At 43.3% G+C, this 21308-nt stretch overlaps 1 protein-coding gene across 3 annotated transcripts in view; it reads left to right on the forward strand.

The window, feature by feature from the left end:
- The window catches only part of nup93 (nucleoporin 93), a 33723-nt gene extending 14831 nt beyond the window's left edge, over nt 1-18892 (forward strand). For all 3 annotated transcript variants that reach the window (XM_071416968.1, XM_071416969.1, XM_071416970.1), the window contains exons 4-21: nt 2917-2979; nt 3793-3921; nt 5646-5720; nt 6639-6731; nt 6851-6990; nt 7113-7245; nt 7635-7792; nt 8030-8195; nt 8548-8641; nt 10126-10317; nt 10564-10690; nt 11367-11484; nt 11662-11778; nt 11920-12038; nt 12243-12360; nt 15417-15500; nt 18237-18365; nt 18626-18892. In XM_071416968.1, coding sequence (XP_071273069.1) covers nt 2917-2979; nt 3793-3921; nt 5646-5720; nt 6639-6731; nt 6851-6990; nt 7113-7245; nt 7635-7792; nt 8030-8195; nt 8548-8641; nt 10126-10317; nt 10564-10690; nt 11367-11484; nt 11662-11778; nt 11920-12038; nt 12243-12360; nt 15417-15500; nt 18237-18365; nt 18626-18736 — 2166 coding nt within the window. In that variant the 3' untranslated portion in view covers nt 18737-18892. The remainder of the gene's footprint in view (nt 1-2916; nt 2980-3792; nt 3922-5645; nt 5721-6638; nt 6732-6850; nt 6991-7112; nt 7246-7634; nt 7793-8029; nt 8196-8547; nt 8642-10125; nt 10318-10563; nt 10691-11366; nt 11485-11661; nt 11779-11919; nt 12039-12242; nt 12361-15416; nt 15501-18236; nt 18366-18625) is intronic.
- Nucleotides 18893-21308: the final 2416 nt, after the last annotated feature.

Consider the following 21308-nt stretch of genomic DNA (forward strand, 5'->3'; position numbering starts at 1 on the left):
CCAGGGAGTTTACAGCTTCTTTGTGTGTTACTCATGGAGTTTAGAGCTTCTATTGTTGCCTAAATATGAAATGATGGCCTACAGTGTATGATTTCAATTAAGGTTTATTTGGAAATGCATTAATCGCTGAAAATGCGGATAAGTTCCCCCTCCCTTTTGGACCCTTCGCTTTCTGGAAACCATAGACTGAAACGCATTATCCGTTTTGTTCTTCACACAATGCCACATCACTAGGAAATGTATACATTTATTCAGATTTCTCCTCTTTGTGTGTCTTGCTGTGTGTGGAGACATGACCTGAGCTCTCCTGGTATATAAATAGCTCCATTGTCAGCTCCTAGGGTGCAAACTGGGTAGAACCTGTTTCATTTGGAGAGCAGAATCTCCTGAGGGGGGCGCTCCTCTCTCTGCCACAGACGACAGGAGGATGGGAGGACCCAGCACAATGACTGAGCAAGAAATGTAATTGGCAAGATACAGCAGGAAATCATCCTTTTGATTTATCTATTGAATAGATGATAGTTACTGCTCTTATTACTTGTGATACTGAAAAGCCTCAGCCCCCCCCCCCCCCTCTCTTGGCTCTCTCCGCACTGTGCATTTACACTTGTCATTTGACGGTCGGCTGCTGAAGAAGTATTATTTCAATGATAATTTATAGCTGTCAGTCAAGACGCGGACGGCTGCAACTCTGATGTCTGGTCTGGTGATGCGATGGAGTGGACAGGCAGGGGCGAGGGTTTGAGCCTGTGGCACGGGGGAGGGCTGTGGTGCTGAAGCAGCTGTGAGGGGGAAGGGGGATGCTGCTCCGTCCGTCCTGGAGATGACGGGCGCCAAGACCGAGACGGTGTGCAGGGAAAGGCCCATTATCTGAAAGAATGCATAGGCTGCTATATATTATTATATATCCTATTGACACCTGTAAAAGGACCGAATAGGCTTAGTTTTGCTCTTTTTTTTGTTGCCTAGTCTGCCGTTTCTGAATGTTCACATATTTCTATAGTATCTCCTAATGTTAGACGAGGAAGTGTACATGTGTGCCTGCAGGCCTTAAAGCCCCCATGCCATCTTTTAAAATCACTATGTCAAATATTTCACTTTTTTTCATGAAAATAGCTCCAAATATAGATTTGATCATTTATTTCCATGAGCTTCCTTTTGCTATTGAAATGCTCAGTCTGATCGTGTTGATACAAATGTAAATATATTTACATACTCAGCCCTAAATGGTGGATAGTATCGTCTAAACTCTAGAGCTTACCCTTTCAAAGTAGGAGCATACATATGCAAATAAAAGATTACTGGTCATTGGTCAGACTAATTAGATCAGATTGTGATGTGCTTTGGGACAAAAAGTTTATTCTCCCTCAACAGGCCGAAATTCCAGGTGTTTTTTATTTATTCAAATAGCTCTAAAAGGGAATGATCATTTCTACAATTTCAGTGTTATTTCAACCTCCTAGTGTGAAAATAAAATAACACATTTAAAAAGGAAAATCACTTTTTGCACTGGATTGCCCCTTTAATCGCAGACTCAAGTATGACATTACCCTATTCAGCTTTGAAAATGTCACGTCTGCATAAAAGGTAATTCCTCTCTAAAATGCATGAGACTGTCTCTTACGTAACCGACTCTTATGGAATATGGAAAGCAACTATAGGCTAAATTATCAGATTTTTAGGGCAAGTTGGTGTCCTCACATTGTGGAAGGGTGTGGCCGGTGTTTAGCCTAGATTATATTAAGACAGTGTCCAGTATCACAGAGGGTGGGCTTAATCCATTGTGATGACTGTGTCTTATCAGGGTATCTGTGTCATTGTGGCAGGCTGGTGGTCACTATGCGTCAAAGTCATGGGCTTGGCTTTGGTTACTCCCGATCCACAATGTTTCTATGGGTGATTTCATCACCACCATTTGGCATACAGTAAGCTAGCTCTTATTCTTGCCCATAGCCAGCCCCACCCTGATTTAGATGCATTGACCCCTCCACCACCGCCCTGTTCTACATCTTTGCTGTATGTGTGGGTGTGTGAGTTTCATTCCCCCTGCCACTCTGGCTGCCTGGTGCAAGCCTACAGCTCTACTCTGAGGGCGGTTCTGCCTGTTCTGGGTACAAAATGTTTTCTCTTTTTCTTCGTGCATCGAAGGGAGCTGAGGCTGTTTCTCTGCCTTCCAAAGTGTACATTAATTAGCTTACTCTGTAAGGGATGAGCACAGTCTACAGTGTGCAAATTTGCTCGTTAACCTCATTATGTTGTTAACTTGAGAAAACGAGGCCAATTTAGGTGTGTAGGTATTGTAACAGCAATAGTACTGCCATTTCTGGGGGTACCTAATGGTAAGCTTGCTATATCACCATTTTGACCGCAGACGGACATTGTACATTTTAGTCTCTTCAAGATGCATCCATCCATCTCTTGTATATGATGTTAGCCAGTTGAATGTAGATGCTGATGAATGTCAGCCCACTGGAGTTTGTTCCCTAAGGTAGGAAATTGAAGATGGGATGATATGGGGACAAAGGGACAGGTGCTGTGAGCCTAATCGGCTGGTGCTTATCAGTCAGGCTGTTGAAATAACTGTAAAATGCCTTGATGGGCTCTGGGTTTTTGCTCTGTTGAACTGTGGGGGATTGGTAGATGGGCTGGAGCTGTATAGAATGAGCATGAAAATGTCTTAACGCTTGAGAAGATATGTAACAGAAGTTATTTTTGAATGTTCAGAATGTCAGGTCTGGAGGAGGCTTCTACGGGCTACGCCCTGATTGTTAGCTTCTCCCATTTTTAGCACAGCGATCATGATAATGATAGTTCTTTCTTCTCCTTAGGAGCCCTTGCAGCTAGCGTCTTGCAGGAGCCGTGTATGTGTGGTCAAGTGGAAAGTAGGTTAACCTCCAGCCATTTCTCTCCTTCCAGGGCTTTCTGAAGAATGAGAGGGACAATGCGCTGCTCTCTGCCATCGAGGAGTCACGTCGCAGAGTAGGTGGCACACTCTCCTCTGACTAGTTGCCATGACCACACCCTCATTGCACCCCATGTCCACATCTAATAATCCCATTTGTTTTACATTTTTTACATTTTCTTTTACATACCTGTTGAATAGATGGGACAGATTTGTTTCGGTCATAGATTGTATCTCCCAACTTTTCTCTCCGTGACAGCGTGGCATACCTAATTTTCAAATACGTACGCTATATTTTCAATCAGTCTCACACTTTTGAATAAAAATAATAAACCCATACCCTCGGTTGCCAATCATGATTTGCTCACCTTGTTCCGATTAAACCCTTAGCCTATTATCTTTCTAAAATGGTTTCCTCTGCATGACTTCAGAGCGGCTTTAATTAGGAACAGTTCCAATTATCATCCTCTGTCCCGGTGGGATTGAGATAGAATCCAGAGACCTTGTCTATTTCTTGTCTAATCTGTTCTTGGCTAAATCTGGACCAGCCATGAATGCAGACCCATTTAGCGTCACAATCCCATCCCTCCACACACCCAGGCATCACAGGGCGTGACCCAGTTTGAAGTCCCAGATCTCACTTTCACTGTGTGGGGCCCCAGGATACCTGCATGGGTGACTGTGATGATTGGAGGTGTTTATTGTGCATAGATATCTCTCATGGCGAGAGGTTTTGCAGTGTTAGCTATTTTTAACAAATCACAAGGTCTCTATCCCATTTATGCATCCTAGCCTGGTTCTCTCAAATTCTTTCAAATTGGTCTGTCCAAGTTACATTTCTCTTTTTCTCTCTCTCTATTTCGTGCTCACATGTTCTTGTTCTCTGTCAGACGTTCCTCTTGGCAGAGGAGTACCACCGCGAGTCCATGCTGGTTCAGTGGGAGCAGGTGAAACAGAGAGTACTGCACACCTTGTTGGGAGCAGGGGAAGATGCTCTGGACTTCAGCCAAGACATAGAGGTCAGTCTCGCCATATAGACCCTATGAACTCCAGTACGTAAAGCACACATCCAGATATAATTTCACACATCCAGATATAATTTCTATACTTAATATATGACTTGCACACATTTAGAAAAATACACACTCGTCAAAAACTGATACTAACCCACATGAATGTTGCGAAATTCAATGACCGCCTCCAATTTGCAAGAATTTCCATAAAAAATTGATACGTTTCCAAAAAAAAGATATGGCAAGTACTCCTGTTTTTAATAATGGATAAAGAAAAGCCACATTCGGCTTTGGTTTTCCACCATGTTATCGGTCTTTACCAAAGCAAGCTTGGTTTTATGCAGACAGCTTTGTTTAGGTTACCTTCAGGGCTCCTGTATTTAGCACAGTAGCTACATTGCTTTCCTAAACTGTAGCTCTGGCACATTCTCCAGTGGAGTGTGTGTTGGAGTTGACACTTGGATTTTTGGGGGATTTTGTCCTTCTCTGTGCTTATTGCATTATTATCCAACAGTTAAATTGTCCACGTCTGACCTGCTGTTCACTCCCTATGTCAGAAACACACCCTCTACTGTGTTCAGTTCTTGCTCATATGCTCTCCTCTTATAATGCCATGTCTCATACAGCCTTATACTGCATTATACCATGGCATTCTTGAATACTTGTTTCTGATTGGCTTGAAGGGCATTCTAGAGCGTGCATTATTTCCTTGTAAAGCGCTGTATGTTTGCACGGTAGAATTCAATGGCTATAGTTCTTACATGTTCTATGTTTGAGCTGCTTTTGAAAGCAAAAGTCGAATTAAAAACATTGGCATTGTTGAATTAGATTTTCATAATGGCAAGCTACTAGGACTGATGGTTTGTTTAGCTAAACTAGCCAGTCTGTTTGGTTACCACGGCAACTACTGCAGCTATCTAGCAAACTTGCTAGCTACTTCAGTGGATTTTGAACACATTTCTAGTGGAAAATGAGCACATTTCTACTGGCAAATGAACACATTTCTAGTGGCAAATGAACACATTTAGTGGCAAATGAACACATTTCTAGTGGCAAATGAACACATTTCTAGTGGCAAATGAACACATTTCTAGTGGCAAATGAGCAAATGAACACATTTCTAGTGGCAAATGAACACGTTTCTGGTGGCAAATGAACACATTTCTGGTGGCAAATTAACACATTTCTACTGGCAAATGAACACATTTCTACTGGCAAATGAACACATTTCTACTGGCAAATGAACACATAAATTATAGCCATGGTATAAAAGGGATAATCAACTCGTGGTTCTAAGTGTTCTCTGGAAAATAATGCAACTCCGTGGAAAGTCAGTTCCACACACACACCTTCCACGTCGTTCATGCTTTTCCATAGAACGCATAGCCCCTCATTGATTATCCCTTACCTGGACAACCCTCTACGTTTAACATACATTGTATGGGTGTGTCCCTTTTGTTTCTGAAGAATGCAAGGTCGATCTGGATAAATGTTTGTGCGTGCTCGCATTTAGAATGTGTCTGCATTCAAGCGTGAACTTTGTTCACAATGGCTTTCACGCTACATTGGCCATGGCTTTACAATTATGAGCAACCAAGCGAACACTCTTCACTCTTCTTATGTTTTCCATTTACTTTAGCTTTTTCTATTTAGTCAGAAATCACTTCTGTTTTTTACATTCACGTACATACGGTAGTCATGATTCGTCTCCCTGTGTGTCTATGTTGCAGCCCAGCTTTGTGAGTGACGCAGGAGTTCCTGGACGGAGTGCTCTTGACAGCGTGGAGGTGGCCTATGGACGACAGGTCAGTAATTTGGCTTGACGCTGATTGCGCTGCAGTACCACTTATAACGATTAGCCTGAGATACCTACAGTAAATGGCCCAAAAGGGAAGTGCAGTCCTCAATTAATCTAATTTCAAATGTTCAAAGATGTGAATCACCAAAACCCATCCTCTTGTGTATTTTACATATTTCCCTATGTTATGATTTTAGACTTCAATAGGCTGTAATGCATCCAGTCAGCCTGGAGCTAAGTGCCCTGGAACCTTACTTTTGTGTGTATAAAGTAGTTGTTGTGGAATTGTTAGATTACTTGTTAGATATTACTGCACTGTCGGAACTAGAAGCGCAAGCATTTCGCTACACTCGCATTAATATCTGCTAACTATGTGTATGATAAATAAGATTTGATTTGACCTAATGAGCTGAATGGAAGCACAGCCTCAGTCAGGATGCAGCTGCACTGTAGTCCACTTCATAGTAATGGGGTCATGCTAAGCAAGGCAGCAACAGATCAGAGAAATTGATTAGCTGAAAGAGCCAGGGCATGCTGGGTAATTTCTCTGCCCCACTGCACAGGTGTAGGATAGCCTGTCTCTGTCTCGTCCTCTCCAGTCTGTACATTCTGGGTGAAAGAGGAAAGCATCTGCTGGTAAAAGAGGACATAATGTGTCGCCACATCGCCAGCGGTGTCATCTTCCACAGGTCTTTGTGATCTCCTTTGATGACCTCCTGAATGTTTTCGTCTTTTTTGTTCTATTTCTTGTCATCCATCACTTTACTATGCGATCGTAGCCCCCCCTGGGTGACTGGATCGTGGTGACCAGGATCAGGGCTGGGCCCTGCTGGCATTAGTGCTGAAACAGTCGCCATTCAGTGTGTCAGCACTGATCACTCTCCTCTGCTCCATCAGTGTTTTCTCTCCTTTTATTGTGCCTCAGATCTACGTTTTTAATGAGAAGATAGTGAATGGACATGTCCAGCCCAACCTGGGAGACCTCTGTGCCTCAGTGGCAGACAGCCTGGATGACAAGGTAAGCTAATCCACGTCTCCATTCCACATTATTATCCCCCCATCTGCATACGTTAGTTGGTTCTTCTTCCCCTTCAATGGCTAATTATGGCATTTTTATGGATGTATTTGTGTCTCCAGAATGTGTCAGACATGTGGTTAATGGTGAAGCAGATGACAGACGTGCTGCTGGTCCCAGCCAAAGACACGCTGAAGAGCCGCACGGCCTTGGACATGCAGATGGCTTTCGTCACGCAGGCCCTTCAATTCCTGCAGAACAGGTCGGAGGAGGACAGAACCATCAAATTAGAATGAGAACACTCCCTTAATGTATTATAAAACTACACTCATGTAGTTACCCCCCCTCCCACTAACATTTCTCTTTGTCTTTCCACTACGGTAGCTATAAGAACTACACCATGGTGACGGTGTTTGGGAACCTGCACCAGGCCCAGCTAGGAGGAGTCCCTGGCACCTATCAGCTGGTGCGCAGCTTCCTCAACATCAAACTGCCAGGGCCTCTGCCAGGCATGCAGGTACTGTACTGCCCCCACACTGCAGCACATTCTGCTAGAGACGACATCAGCGATGTGCACAGCCTTACATAGCACTGTATTATTCAAGATGGTGTTTTTACTAAGTGTAGTGTAGATCCGTGTAGGGCTCCCGAGTGTCGCAGCAGTCTAAGGCACTGCATCTCAGTGCTAGAGGTGTCACTACAGACCCTGGTTCGATTCCAGGCTGTATTACACCCGACCGTGATTGGGAGTCCCATAGGGTGGCGCACAATTGGCCCAGCTTTGTCTGGGATAGGGTTTGGCCGGGATAGGCTGTCACTGTAAATAAGAATTTGTTCTTAACTGACTTACCTAGTTAAATAAAAAACAATACGCACAGCTAAACTCAGCCGTGTGTGTTATAACAGGATGGTGAGGTGGAGGGTCACCCAGTCTGGGCTCTGATCTACTACTGCCTGCGCTGTGGGGACCTGGGGGCTGCCATGCAGGTGGTGAACCGGGCTCAGCACCAGCTGGGAGACTTCAAGACCTGGTTCCAGGAGTACATGAACAGCCCTGACAGACGGTAGGAACCTCACACATACTGTGTACCTCCACTGTGTGTAGTCACCTGGGTTAGGTTCTCTGTTTCACTTTCTCCTGCAACTTGAAGTGCTGTAACACCATGGCTCAGAACACCAAACCACCATTGTGATTGCTTTTCTCATATGAATAGAAACTAATCTGCTTAGTACTCATCCTCTCTCCAACTATTTGTCTCTGTCTTAAGCTCTGTCTGACCTATGCTGTGTCCTCTCCTCAGCCTGGCCCCCGCCACAGAGAACAAGCTGCGTCTCCACTACCGCAGAGTGCTGAGGAACTGTGCTGACCCCTACAAGAGGGCCGTCTACTGCCTCATCGGGAAGTGTGACATCGCAGACAACCATGGAGAGGTGGCTGACAAGACCGAGGACTACCTGTGGCTTAAGGTGCTGTCTGAATACCAGTCTGTAGCATGTATGTTAATATTACCTGTGTACATGATACATAGTGCCTTAAACACAGCAATACTCCATTTACATTGTAGTCATTTAGCAGATCCTCTTATCCAGTGACTTAAAGGAACAATTAGAGTTAAGTGACTTGCTCAAGGGCACCTCGACAGATTTGTCACCTAGTTGGCTCTGGAATTTGAACCAGCGACCTTTCGATTGCTGGTCCAACGCTCTTAACTGCTGCACTACCTGCCGCCCAGTTAGGGAGGATCAGGTAAAATAGGTTTGCCTCTTGTCAATACTCCCTGACATTAATGTAGACCTGTTCTTTCCATCATGCCCACAGCTCAACCAGGTGTGCTTCGATGACGACGGCAGCAGTGCTCCTCAGGACAGACTGACACTGGCCCAGCTACAGAAACAGCTTCTAGAGGACTACGGTGAGTTCAGAACACTGCAGGATACATGACAGCCAGACTACTGAAGTGAAAATTGACCTGGATACTAATTCTGTTCTAAGAGAGAATACTGGCTAGGACTGGAGGACTCTTAGGGTTGGGCGGTATTCAGATTTTAATACTTTCATACCGTTCCTGTACCATACCGTACCGGGGTATACAATATTACCAGCAGTGCATACGAGCACTATTTCTTTCCAAACGTTAAAACATTTATTTTATTTATTTTGACGCACATAACAAATTAGGCAGAAGGGATCTTGATCCAGGATTGGATTGTTTGTCTCTGCTGTAACCAAGAAGCTTGATCTTACACGCTAGCCTCTTAGCTATCAAGTTAGCAAACCATACCTGCGTAGCTGGAGCCCTGAGCTGGAGATACATTATTAGGCACATTTTAGATAGTTATAAGCAGGGGCGTAGTGGTATTGAAAATCATATGGTCTGTATTTCAAAATACCCCGATAGACGGTATACCGTCCAATCCTAGACTTTTAAAGTAGGGTTGTGTAATGGCACCACTTCTCAGCCCCCCCTGGGATCTGCTCTGTTCAGATAAAGAAGTGCTTCATTGTTCACTCTTAAAGCTTCAACTTTTCTTTAGTTTTATCCCACAGAGGGAGGCAAGCTCTCCCACCTGGAGGATGAGTCATGGCTTGCTATCTCTCTCATTTTAACACAGTGTATTAAAAGGTGACTGTGACTCATAGATAAGCCTGCTGCCTTTCAAAATGGCTGATGTATTCATGTTTTCTTCCTACTCAGTTGAACATGAACTTCACTGAGAGGGATTAATGCAAGTTGATGTGATGACTATGTAGTGGAATAGTTTGTTTGAAAATGTTTTAATATTTGTAATACTGAGCAACTACAGGTGACTGCCAAAATAAAGGAAACCCCAACATACAGTGTCATAAGAGGGCATTGGGCCACCACGAGCCAGAACGGCTTCAATGCACCTTGGTATAGATTCTACCAGTGTCTGGAACTTTGTTGGAGGGATGCGACACCATTCTTCCACGAGAAATTGCATAATTTGGTGTTTTGTTGATGGTGGTGGAAAACGCTGTCTCAAGCAGCGTCTTTCAATTGGGTTGAGATCTGGTGACTGAGAAGGCCATGGCATATGGTTTACATCTTTTTCATCCTCATCAAACCATTCAGTAACCACTCATGCCCTGTGGATAGGGGCATTGTCATCCCATGGAGGCATAGCCATGGTAGCCAAAATAATGGCCTGCCCAGCATTTTTATACATGACCCTAAGCATGATGGGATGTTAATTGCTTAATATACCTGCTTTCAATATACTTTTTATCCCTCATTTACGAAAGTGATTAAGTTGTTTTGGCAGTAAATTGCTGACTTTATCTATATTGAATTAGCATGTTCTATATTCCATTTTCCATGTTGTGAATGTGATCCTAATGATTTTGAGTTTATTTCTGTTCCTTTCCAATCTATAGGAGAGTCCCACTTCTCGGCCAGCCAACAGCCGTTTCTATACTTCCAGGTGCTGTTCCTCACGGCCCAGTTTGAGGCTGCTGTGGCCTTCCTGTTCCGGGTGGAGCGTCTACGCAGTCATGCAGTTCACGTGGCTCTGGTTCTCTACGAGCTACGGCTGCTGCTCAAGTCATCAGGACAGAGCGCACAACTGTGTACGTCCTGTCAGGATACCTACCTGTCTGACCTTTCTCTACATTGACAATCAGTCATGTTCTACAAAGGATGTCTTAGTTCACAGATATTGGAAGGACACTTGACTTACTGTTGCATGAAGTATGTGGTCTTGTTCATTAGGGATGCAAAGCTTGATTCCTTTTTTAAAAGGGGCTTAATTTCTAGGTAAACATCATTGTAGTTTTGAAGCTGATACTTATAAGTGAATGTTTTCTACCTTTCAGTGAGTCAGGAAGCTGGGGACCCCCCTATGGTGCGTCGGCTCAACTTCATCCGGCTGCTCATGCTCTACACGCGCAAGTTTGAGTCCACAGACCCCCGGGAGGCTCTACAGTACTTCTACTTCCTACGGTACGTTGCGCTACGTTGCGGCCATCCTCCTAACAGATGCTGTTCTCAGGTGAGGGGACCTCTTCTCTCCACCAGTCCACTGAGTGTCAATAGGACTTGGAGGCATGGCGGTAGACTTCCTACTGTACTTAAGCTTAGTCATGGGCGGATCGATACAGTTGCATATCTCAGTATTGTTTTGATATTTGACTCCCAAGTATCTATTTGATTATTTATTTATTGCTACTGTAGGTAGCTTTATCTAGCATTAGTCGGCTGTACCTGCGCCAAAACTCCAGTATTTTTCATCCTAAAGCTTGTTCTCCCTCTTCTTTTTAAATAATGAGCCAACTTGTTTTCAGCACTTATTTCCGTGACTGATCAAAGCCTTGTTTTCTCATGCTCACTCTTGTCTTGCAGATATATGGTTAGCAATATGTTTGGAACCTCAAATCGCAGTAATATCAAAATATGTAATCACAATACATATGAATAACCCAGTGGGCCATGAATGAGTTCACCATGAATAATACAGGCTTTCACACATGCCATTGGTTGGTTTACTCTTTCTATTCAGGTTCATTTTGATGAGAGCCTTCAGACCTCTATCATTATTTAAAAGATGTAATGTGTATATAATCATTCAGTTTGTTAACCAAATATGTGAATGTGTATCCTCTATTCCTTTTGGACACAGGAATGAAAAAAACAACCAAGGAGAGAACATGTTCATGTGCTGTGTTAGCGAGCTGGTGATTGAGAGTCGAGAGTTTGACATGCTTCTAGGAAGACTGGAAAAAGATGGCAGCAGAAAGGTAATGGTCACACCTTCATTTTCAATTTTGTTATTTAATTGAATTAATTATTATTTATGATCCCTTTTGTGAAAGCATTTGTGGTGCTGCTGGTTTTTCCATTGTGCTCGTGGCACCCCAGAACATTTGTATTCAGGCGGTTCAAAGAGCTGATTGTGAGTTGTGCTTCTCCCCCAGCCTGGAGTGATTGATAAATTTGCCGGAGACACTCGAGCCATTATCACAAAAGTGGCGCTGGAGGCTGAGAACAAGGGCCTGTTTGAGGAAGCAGTCAGACTGTATGAGCTGGCCAAGGTGAGCCGGGCTCTGGGAAAGGTTGAGGTCAAGCTGTGCCAGTGGGTTTAGTCTAGGTGAAGGTACAGGCTGGATAGAGGAAGAGTAGGAAATAATGAAATGTCACATCACATTCCTCTGTTTTTCTCCTCTGATCTTTAGAATCCAGACAAGGTCTTAGAGCTGATGAACAGGCTGCTGAGTCCTGTTATCGCCCAAGTCAGCGCTGCCCAGTCCAACAAGGAGAGACTGAAGAACACTGCTGTTGCCATCGCTGAGCGGTACTATCCTCGCCACCTACTCTCACTCACATACTTACTGTGCATCATTTACATTCTGCATTGCCACTGAAATTAGATAATGTTTGACGTTGCATCATATAGGCTTACTGAAAGCAATTGTTAAAAAGACAAGTGGACCTCATCAAAAGTGGACCATTTAGGCCCAGTTCTAACTTTAGTGTGTGGTCTTGTTTACGGACTCAGGTACCGGACCCAGGGTGTTGCTGGAGAGAAGTCTGCAGACAGCACCTTCTACCTGCTGCTGGACCTCATGACCTTCTTTGATGAGTACCATGCTGGAAACATAGACCGGGCCTATGATGTGAGCCTTATCACCCAGGGCTTCCTGCCTGATGGCTTACAATGCTGTTTATTCAGATGGCATTGAGAAACGTTATGATAGCCTCCTCTCCTCTTAGATGTTAAGTCCCCTATTTGGAGACTAGGGGACATTTTGGTGTACAAAGCTCTCTGTGAACGTCATCTTACAGTGCCAGAAATCCCCATCTCTCTGCTCTCCGCTCCCACTCTCCCAGCGGAGCTGACTTGAAGTGTCAGGTTTCAGACCCAACATTTGCATAGGGAGTGACGTGTCCCATTTTCTTGCCCATCCAGACAAGGAACGATTTCCGGTGTCTGGGAAACTCACATCTGTGCTTGCAATAGCGCACATGAAACGGGATAATCTAGTGGATGCAACAGTAGTATATTGTCAGCCGGATTTAGAGCGCTCAACATGAAAATAATTGTGTATAATTAAACTAAGACCACTTTATCTTGGTCACAGACGGACGAAATCACTTTGTGCTTAAAGCTGAAGGTGTAACAAGTCTGCACACATGGGAATGGTGTCTCTGCGCCTCTTAGTGGACATTTAAGAGAAATTTCTTTCTGCAGTTATGAAAAAGTTTGATCATATTTATTTTAGTTATCAGAAATGTAAAATCTTTTAGTAAATTGTTTATAATTTTATTGTAACTATATCTTAAAAAACATTTATGTAATTTCAAGCCCTATTGTCCCACTTTTTTGAATGGAAAACAATTATATATGATTTTTCAGATTTTATTTGATAAAATATAGATTTTGCCCTTTACAACTTAATCCCATAAAAATGCATTGAATAACACATTCATAAATGGCAAAAAGGCCAGTAATTTTGTTTATAATAAACAAGGTTTTGAAGTGTCTGTCCTAAATCTAGGAGATATTAAAAAATATATACAGTGGGGCAAAAAGGTATTTAGTCAGCCACCAATTTTGCAAGTTCTCCCACTTAAAAAGATGAGAGAGGCCTGTAATTTTCATCATAGGTACACTTCAACTATGACAGACAAAATGAGGGGAAAAAATCCAGAAAATCACATTGTAGGATTTTTAATGAATTTATTTGCAAATTATGGTGGAAAATAAGTATTTGGTCAATAACAAAAGTTTATCTCAATACTTTGTTATATACCCTTTGTTGGCAATGACAGAGGTCAAACGTTTTCTGTAAGTCTTCACAAGGTTTTCACACACTGTTGCTGGTATTTTGGCCCATTCCTCCATGCAGATCTCCTCTAGAGCAGTGATGTTTTGGGGCTGTTGCTGGGCAACACGGACTTTCAAGTCCCTCCAAAGATTTTCTATGGGGTTGAGATCTGGAGACTGGCTAGGCCACTCCAGGACCTTGAAATGCTTCTTACGAAGCCACTCCTTCGTTGCCCGGGCGGTGTGTTTGGGATCATTGTCATGCTGAAAGACCCAGCCACGTTTCATCTTCAATGCCCTTGCTGATGGAAGGAGGTTTTCACTCAAAATCTCACGATACATGGCCCCATTCATTCTGTCCTTTACACGGATCAGTCGTCCTGGTCCCTTTGCAGAAAAACAGCCCCAAAGCATGATGTTTCCACCCCCATGCTTCACAGTAGGTATGGTGTTCTTTGGATGCAACTCAGCATTCTTTGTCCTCCAAACACGACGAGTTGAGTTTTTACCAAAAAGTTCTATTTTGGTTTCATCTGACCATATGACATTCTCCCAATCTTCTTCTGGATCATCCAAATGCTCTCTAGCAAACTTCAGACGGGCCTGGACATGTACTGGCTTAAGCAGGGGGACACGTCTGGCACTGCAGGATTTGAGTCCCTGGCGGCGTAGTGTGTTACTGATGGTAGGCTTTGTTACTTTGGTCCCAGCTCTCTGCAGGTCATTCACTAGGTCCCCCCATGTGGTTCTGGGATTTTTGCTCACCGTTCTTGTGATCATTTTGACCCCACGGGGTGAGATCTTGCGTGGAGCCCCAGATCGAGGGAGATTATCAGTGGTCTTGTATGTCTTCCATTTCCTAATAATTGCTCCCACAGTTGATTTCTTCAAACCAAGCTGCTTACCTATTGCAGATTCAGTCTTCCCAGCCTGGTGCAGGTCTACAATTTTGTTTCTGGTGTCCTTTGACCGCTCTTTGGTCTTGGCCATAGTGGAGTTTGGAGTGTGACTGTTTGAGGTTGTGGACAGGTGTCTTTTATACTGATAACAAGTTCAAACAGGTGCCATTAATACAGGTAACGAGTGGAGGACAGAGGAGCCTCTTAAAGAAGAAGTTACAGGTCTGTGAGAGCCAGAAATCTTGCTTGTTTGTAGGTGACCAAATACTTATTTTCCACCATAATTTGCAAATAAATTCATAAAAAATCCTACAATGTGATTTTCTGGATTTGTTTTCTCATTTTGTCTGTCATAGTTGAAGTGTACCTATGATGAAAATTACAGGCCGCTCTCATCTTTTTAAGTGGGAGAACTTGCACAATTGGTGGCTGACTAAATACTTTTTTGCCCCACTGTATATACATTTGATTTGATTTACACATATTTATCCCCTTTTTTGGGGTAAGCACAAAGCTACCTTCATACTTCCATGTTTTACCTTCAGGTGAGTCCCTTGACACTTGTGGGGGTTGTAGACCAAAACGGAGAACGACAATGTGAGAGTCTCCCCTTTCCATAATAGTTTTTAGGGCAAACCATTCGGACGCTATGAACGTTTTCCCGAAAAGACCGATTTTTGGGATGTATCATGGTCTGACAAACACCTTGCTAGCCCTGCCACCTTTCACAGCAGATGCTGAAGTGCGACAGTGGTGGATTGAGACGTATCCAATGCAAAAAAAAAAAAATCTCTAGTTTAAACTGACAGATTTTGATGGGAATTTTTTTGGTATGTAACTTAGATTGAAGCACTGACTCTAGGGGTTAAAGGAAAGAGTCACCTTTTTGAATGTTATGTCGTTTTTGAGTGTTTAGATGCACAAAAACGATATGTTTAAAATGGGTGAATCTTTCCTTTAACTGTCCCTAACTTCTCCCCTCCAACTCTCTCTTTGTCTCTCTCAGGTGATGGAGAGACTGAAGCTGGTCCCTCTGAGTCAAGACAGTGTGGAGGAAAGGGTCGCTGCATTTCGCAATTTCAGTGATGAGGTGAGATATATATATAAGTAGGTGTGTCCAAACTTTTCACTGGTACTGTGTATATATGTACACAATCAATCAAATGTATTTATAAAGCCCTTCTTACATCAGCTGATGTCACAAAGTGCTGTACAGAAACCCAGCCTAAAACCCCAAACAGCAAGCAATGCAGGTGTAGAAGCACGGTGGCTATGAAAAACTCCCTAGAAAGGCCAGAACCTAGGAAGAAACCTAGAGAGGAACCAGGCTATGCGGGGTAGCCAGTCCTCTTCTGGCTGTGCCGGGTGGAGATTATAACAGAGCCAAGATATTCAAATGTTCGTAGATGACCAGCAGGGTCAAATAATAATAATCACAGTGGTTGTCGAGGGTGCAACAGGTCAGCACCTCAGGAGTAAATGTCAGTTGGCTTTTCATAGCCGATCATTGAGAGTATCTCTACCGCTCCTGCTGTCTCTAGAGAGTTGAAAACAGCAGGTCTGGGACAGGTAGCATGTCCGGTGAACAGGTCAGGGTTCCATAGCCGCAGGCAGATCAGTTGAAACTGGAGCAGCAGCACGGCCAGGTGGACTGGGAACAGCAAGGGGTCATTAGGCCAGGTAGTCCTGAGGCATGGTCCTCCAAGAGAAAGAGAGAGAGAGAGAGCGCATACTTAAATTCACACAGGACACCGGATAAGACAGGAGAAATACTCCAGATATAACAGACTGACCCTAGCCCCCCGACACAAACTACTGCAGCATCAATACTGGAGGCTGAGACAGGAGGGGTCAGGAGACACTGTGGCCCTGTCCGACGATACCCCCGGACAGGGCCAAACAGGCAGGATATAACCCCACCCACTTTGCCAAAGCACAGCCCCCACACCACTAGAGGGATATCTTCAACCACAGGAGAAAGCCCATCCTGAGACAAGGCCGAGTATAGCCCACAAAGATCTCCTCCACGGCACAACCCAAGGGGAGGGGGGGGCAACCCGGACAGGAAGATCACGTCAGTGACTCAAGTGACGCACCCCTGAGACAAGGCCGAGTATAGCCCACAAGGCCGAGTATAGCCCACAAAGATCTCCTCCACGGCACAACCCAAGGGGGGGGGCCAACCCGGACAGGAAGATCACGTCAGTGACTCAAGTGACGCACCCCTCTTAGGGACGGCATGGAAGAGCACCAGTAAGCCAGTGTCTCAGCCCCTGTAATAGGGTCAGAGGCAGAGAATCCCAGTGGAGAGAGGAGAGCCGGCCAGGCAGAGATGGCAAGGGCGGTTCGTTGTTCCAGTGCCTTTCCGTTCACCTTCACACTCCTGAGACAGACTACACTCAATCATAGGACCTATTGAAGAGATGAGTCTTCAATAAAGACTTAAAGGTTGAGACCGAGTCTGCGTCTCTCACATGGATAGGCAGACCATTCCATAAAAATGGAGCTCTATAGGAGAAGGCCCTGCCTCCAGCTGTTTGCTTAGAAATTCTAGGGACAGTTAGGAGGCCTGCGTCTTGTGACCGTAGCGTACGTGTAGGTATGTACGGCAGGACCAAGTCGGAAAGATGGGTAGGAGCAAGCCCATGTAATGCTTTGTAGGTTAGCAGTAAAGCCTTGAAATCAGCCCTTGCCTTAACAGGAAACCAGTGTAGAGAGGCTAGCACTGGATTTATATGATACATTTTTTGGTTCTTGTCAAGATTCTAGCAGCCGTGTTTAGCACTAACTGAGGTTTATTTAGTGCTTTATCCGGGTAGCCGGAAAGTAGAGCATTGCAGTAGTCTAACCTAGAAGTGACAAGAGCATGGATTCATTTTTCTGCATCATTTTATAACAGAAAGTTTCTTTCTGATTTTTGCAATGTTACGTAGATGGAATAAAGCTGTCCTTGAAACAGTCTTGTAACGCCGAGGTCCTTCACTGTTTGTTTTTTTTAGACGACTGTACAACCATCAAGATTAATTGTCAGATTCAACAGAAGATCTCTTTGTTTCTTGGGACCTAGAACAAGCATCTCTGTTTTGTCCGAGTTCAAAAGTAGAACGTTTTCAGCCATCCACTTCCTTATGTCTGAAACACAGGCTTCTAGCGAGGGCAATTTTGGGGCTTCACCATGTTTCATTGAAATGTACAGCTGTGTGTCATCCGCATAGCAGTGAAAGTTAACATTATGTTTCCGAATGACATCACCAAGAGGTAAAATATATAGTGAAAAGAATAGTGGTCCTAAAACGGAGCCTTGAGGAACACCTACATTTACAGTTGATTTGTCAGAGGACAAACCACCCACAGAGACAAACTGATATCTTTCCGATAGATAAGATCTAAACCAGGCCAGAAGTTGTCCGTGTAGACCAATTTGGGTTTCCAATCTCTCCAAAAGAATGTGGTGATCGATGGTATCAACAAGACAGTTGAGGGAATGCCAAGAGTGCAAAGCTGTCAAGGCAAAGGTGGCTATTTGAAGAATCTCAACTAAAACAAATCAAAATATATTTTAAACACTTTTTTTCGTTACAAGAAAAAACTATTTCATAGTTTTTATGTCTTGACAATTATTCTACAATGTAGAAAATAAAGAAAAACCCTTGAATGAGTTGATGTTCTAAAACTTTTGACCGGTTGTGTGTGTGTATATAAAATATGAATGTATATATAATTATACTCAGTATGCAACACTACACTTTCAAAGTGTACATGTAATCTTCTCTTGTCCTTTTTTTCCTACTGTCTCTGTCTTATTCTCATTTGAATCTTCTTCCAGGTCAGGCATAATCTGGCGGAGGTACTCCTGGCCACCATGAATATCCTGTTCACGCAGTGCAAGCGCCTGAAGGGGGCCACAGCAGGAACCCCTGGTCGACCACAGAGGTCCATCGAGGACAGAGACTCGGTGAGGAGATGGTGACTTCTCAGGGCAATACTGGCCATGGGATAAAACCTGAGGAAATGTATAAAGACTTTTGGGGGCTGTGCATTGTGATGAACTGGGCAGTAAAGACATGCCTCTGCTCCATTATGTGATATTTCATTGAATAAGGAGTACTTATTGGGGGCTATCTTGTCTATCTATCTTGTCTAGTTTTTATCTGTTTTCACACATTATTGATTTCTCTGTCAGCTCTAAGATGTCTTTTCTGTGTGTGTCAACAGCAACTGCGCAGCCAAGCCCGTGCACTGATCACATTTGCTGGGATTATCCCGTACCGCATGGCAGGCGACACCAATGCCCGGCTGGTGCAGATGGAGGTCCTGATGAACTGACCCCAAAATACCTTCAAGCCCCAGCCACACCCACCCTTTTCATCAACTGTCAGATTTTGTTTTGCTTCGTCCCCATTTTATGTTTCTTTGTCCTTATTCGTTGCTCCATATTTGTATTTTTTTCATAAATTGAAATAAAATGTCAGTTAAATTTAATTTCTTACGCCTTCATTTAATTTGATTCATTTGCATTTAGTATTTCAGTTTGCTTTTTTTTAAATTATTATTATGCGTCATGGTCATCTATACAATTATTAGTAGTATGAGTACTACCTGGATTTAAAGTAAACTGAAGGAAGTACTGTTAGAGTCATTTGGAATTTTTGATTTAATTGTGCCTTTTGATATTATTTTATGGTAAAAGGCATATTTTGAGATTTTGGCAATGAAGCCCTTTTTTCTATTTACCCAGAGTCAGATGAACTCTTGCTGCTAAAACTGCACACTGTACCATAAAAATGGTACCCATGAGTTAATCTGACTAAATAGAAAAAAGGGCTTAATTGCCAGGATCTCCAACTATTCCTCAGACATGGCCTGCCTATAGTCATAGAAGCAACAGGAAATTGGGAATCATATTGAACTAACCATAATCCAGTGGTCCAGGAAGAACTAAATCTTGCAAGCAGTTTTGTCTTCACCAGAAGATGTGTGTTCTACATTGAATCCACCTCCACAGTCGATAAAAATGTCATTTGGAAAAACCAATGATTTTATCAAGGTATCATGTCAAACTGAAACCGGCAGCTAATACGATTTTGTGGGTGCTAGAACGACAATTCAGCATCCACTGTGTACTCTGTAAATTGGTCAAACTGCACACCCACACATACAAAATTGTATCCCTGCTGGTGGTTATCTATAAGGAATTACATGATGATATACCAATCTTTGCTACTAGTTATACCTGATTGATTTGCTTAGAAAGGTCTGTTTCTTTGGATAACATCTCCCCTTTCTATGACTACACTATCAGCAGCTGGAGAAATACTACTCTGAGTAGGTGAGAGGAACTGTATTGAACGTACATTGTGATGGGCCCTATCATGTATGACACTGCTACACTTATTGGCAGATGGTTAGAAAGCAAGGAAATGCCCTGAGAGAACACAGATGGGAGTCTGCTTGGCTGCGCTAGATTGTCGAGAAGCCTTTCCTCTCAAACTGATTCTATTGTCACCACAGGGGACTTGTCTTCATTATGGAGAGAACCAAATTGACTGTGCAGGCTCTTTTAATGCAGTTTTTTAACTTCACTCACAGCCCTTATCATCATGAGTTCTGGAGACAATGCCCTTGCTACGCACCACATCTGCTCTGGTGAAGATCAGTCTGGAGCTCTCTGTGGAAAAGACATGGACTTCTGCCAAGGTTGATCCACTCTCAGGTGTGTGTGCTGCAGCTGGTGTTGTGAATCAGGCCGATGCCACACACCTGCTATAACCCGGCTATTTCACAACACCAGGGTGGCACTGCACCACTGCCAACGAGACGCCAATGGGCAAGCAACAGAAGCAGCTTTGAGGAGCGGAAGAGTTCCTACGGTTCACCTGATGAAATGTCTGCTGTGATTTTAAATTCACTGTCGTGTAAAAGCATTTGATTAAACTTGTTTTATGATATTGTGAGTTTTTACTTTATTTAATAATGGAGGACAATTATGCCCCAAGGAGGCAAATACACTAATTTATTTGTATTCCAGGAGGAAATGCTTTGTTAAAAAGTTATATTTTCAGGATATACTGTAAGTAATAAAACAAAGTTACATTTTGGCCCAAATGCAGTCAGGGGGATCAACAGTTTTGAATAGTAAGGCTTCTATACCAAGAATTGTCTGCAGGGTCAGCGGTTTAATGGAAACTCAATGAAAGGGAACATATACTGCTGCTGGCACAACATGGTTGCTCAGCTGAGACTGTAACAGTCATTTACCATGGTGTTTTACACAACATGACCAACTGATACCAAGGTCATCCTTTAACTGAGGCAGTGAAGTGGTAAACACACACCAAAACATTCCAAGCATGACTGTTTAGGGGATGACTTTTACATAGCAAGAATGAGGTCACCTGAAAGTTATTCCGTAGTGGCAAGTTTATCAAGATATAAATATTCAATTATTTTATAAGGATCCCCTTTGTCTATTGTTTGGTTTAATACTGAATGGCTGGGCTCAGGAGAAGTCAGGGATCATTTAAATGGAGATTTTGAAGGTGATGGAGCTGTCTCCCAAACTTGTTGCCTTTCCATGTCTTCAATATAAATATTTTCAATTTCTCCCATCCTTGGGAGGCCCCTTTACATCAATATGGAATAAGAGGAAGGTAACAGTTCCTCCTCAGAAGCAATACCTTATGGAGAAGGGTTTACCTCTTCTATCTTTGTGACTTTCTGCCAAGGTTATCTTGCCTTAGATCACAAGTTAATCTATGTAATAAGGAGGTTCACAAGCCCTCAGGGGGTTAGTTATAAATACAAATTGCTCTCATGGAGTTCCAAATAGGTTTAGTGAACTGAACATTGACTTATCTCAACATGGCCAAAGGCACTTCCTGCCTTTTTCAAGACATAT

The sequence above is a fragment of the Salvelinus alpinus genome, chromosome 9 (assembly GCF_045679555.1).
Source record: "Salvelinus alpinus chromosome 9, SLU_Salpinus.1, whole genome shotgun sequence".
Taxonomy (NCBI): domain Eukaryota; kingdom Metazoa; phylum Chordata; class Actinopteri; order Salmoniformes; family Salmonidae; genus Salvelinus; species Salvelinus alpinus.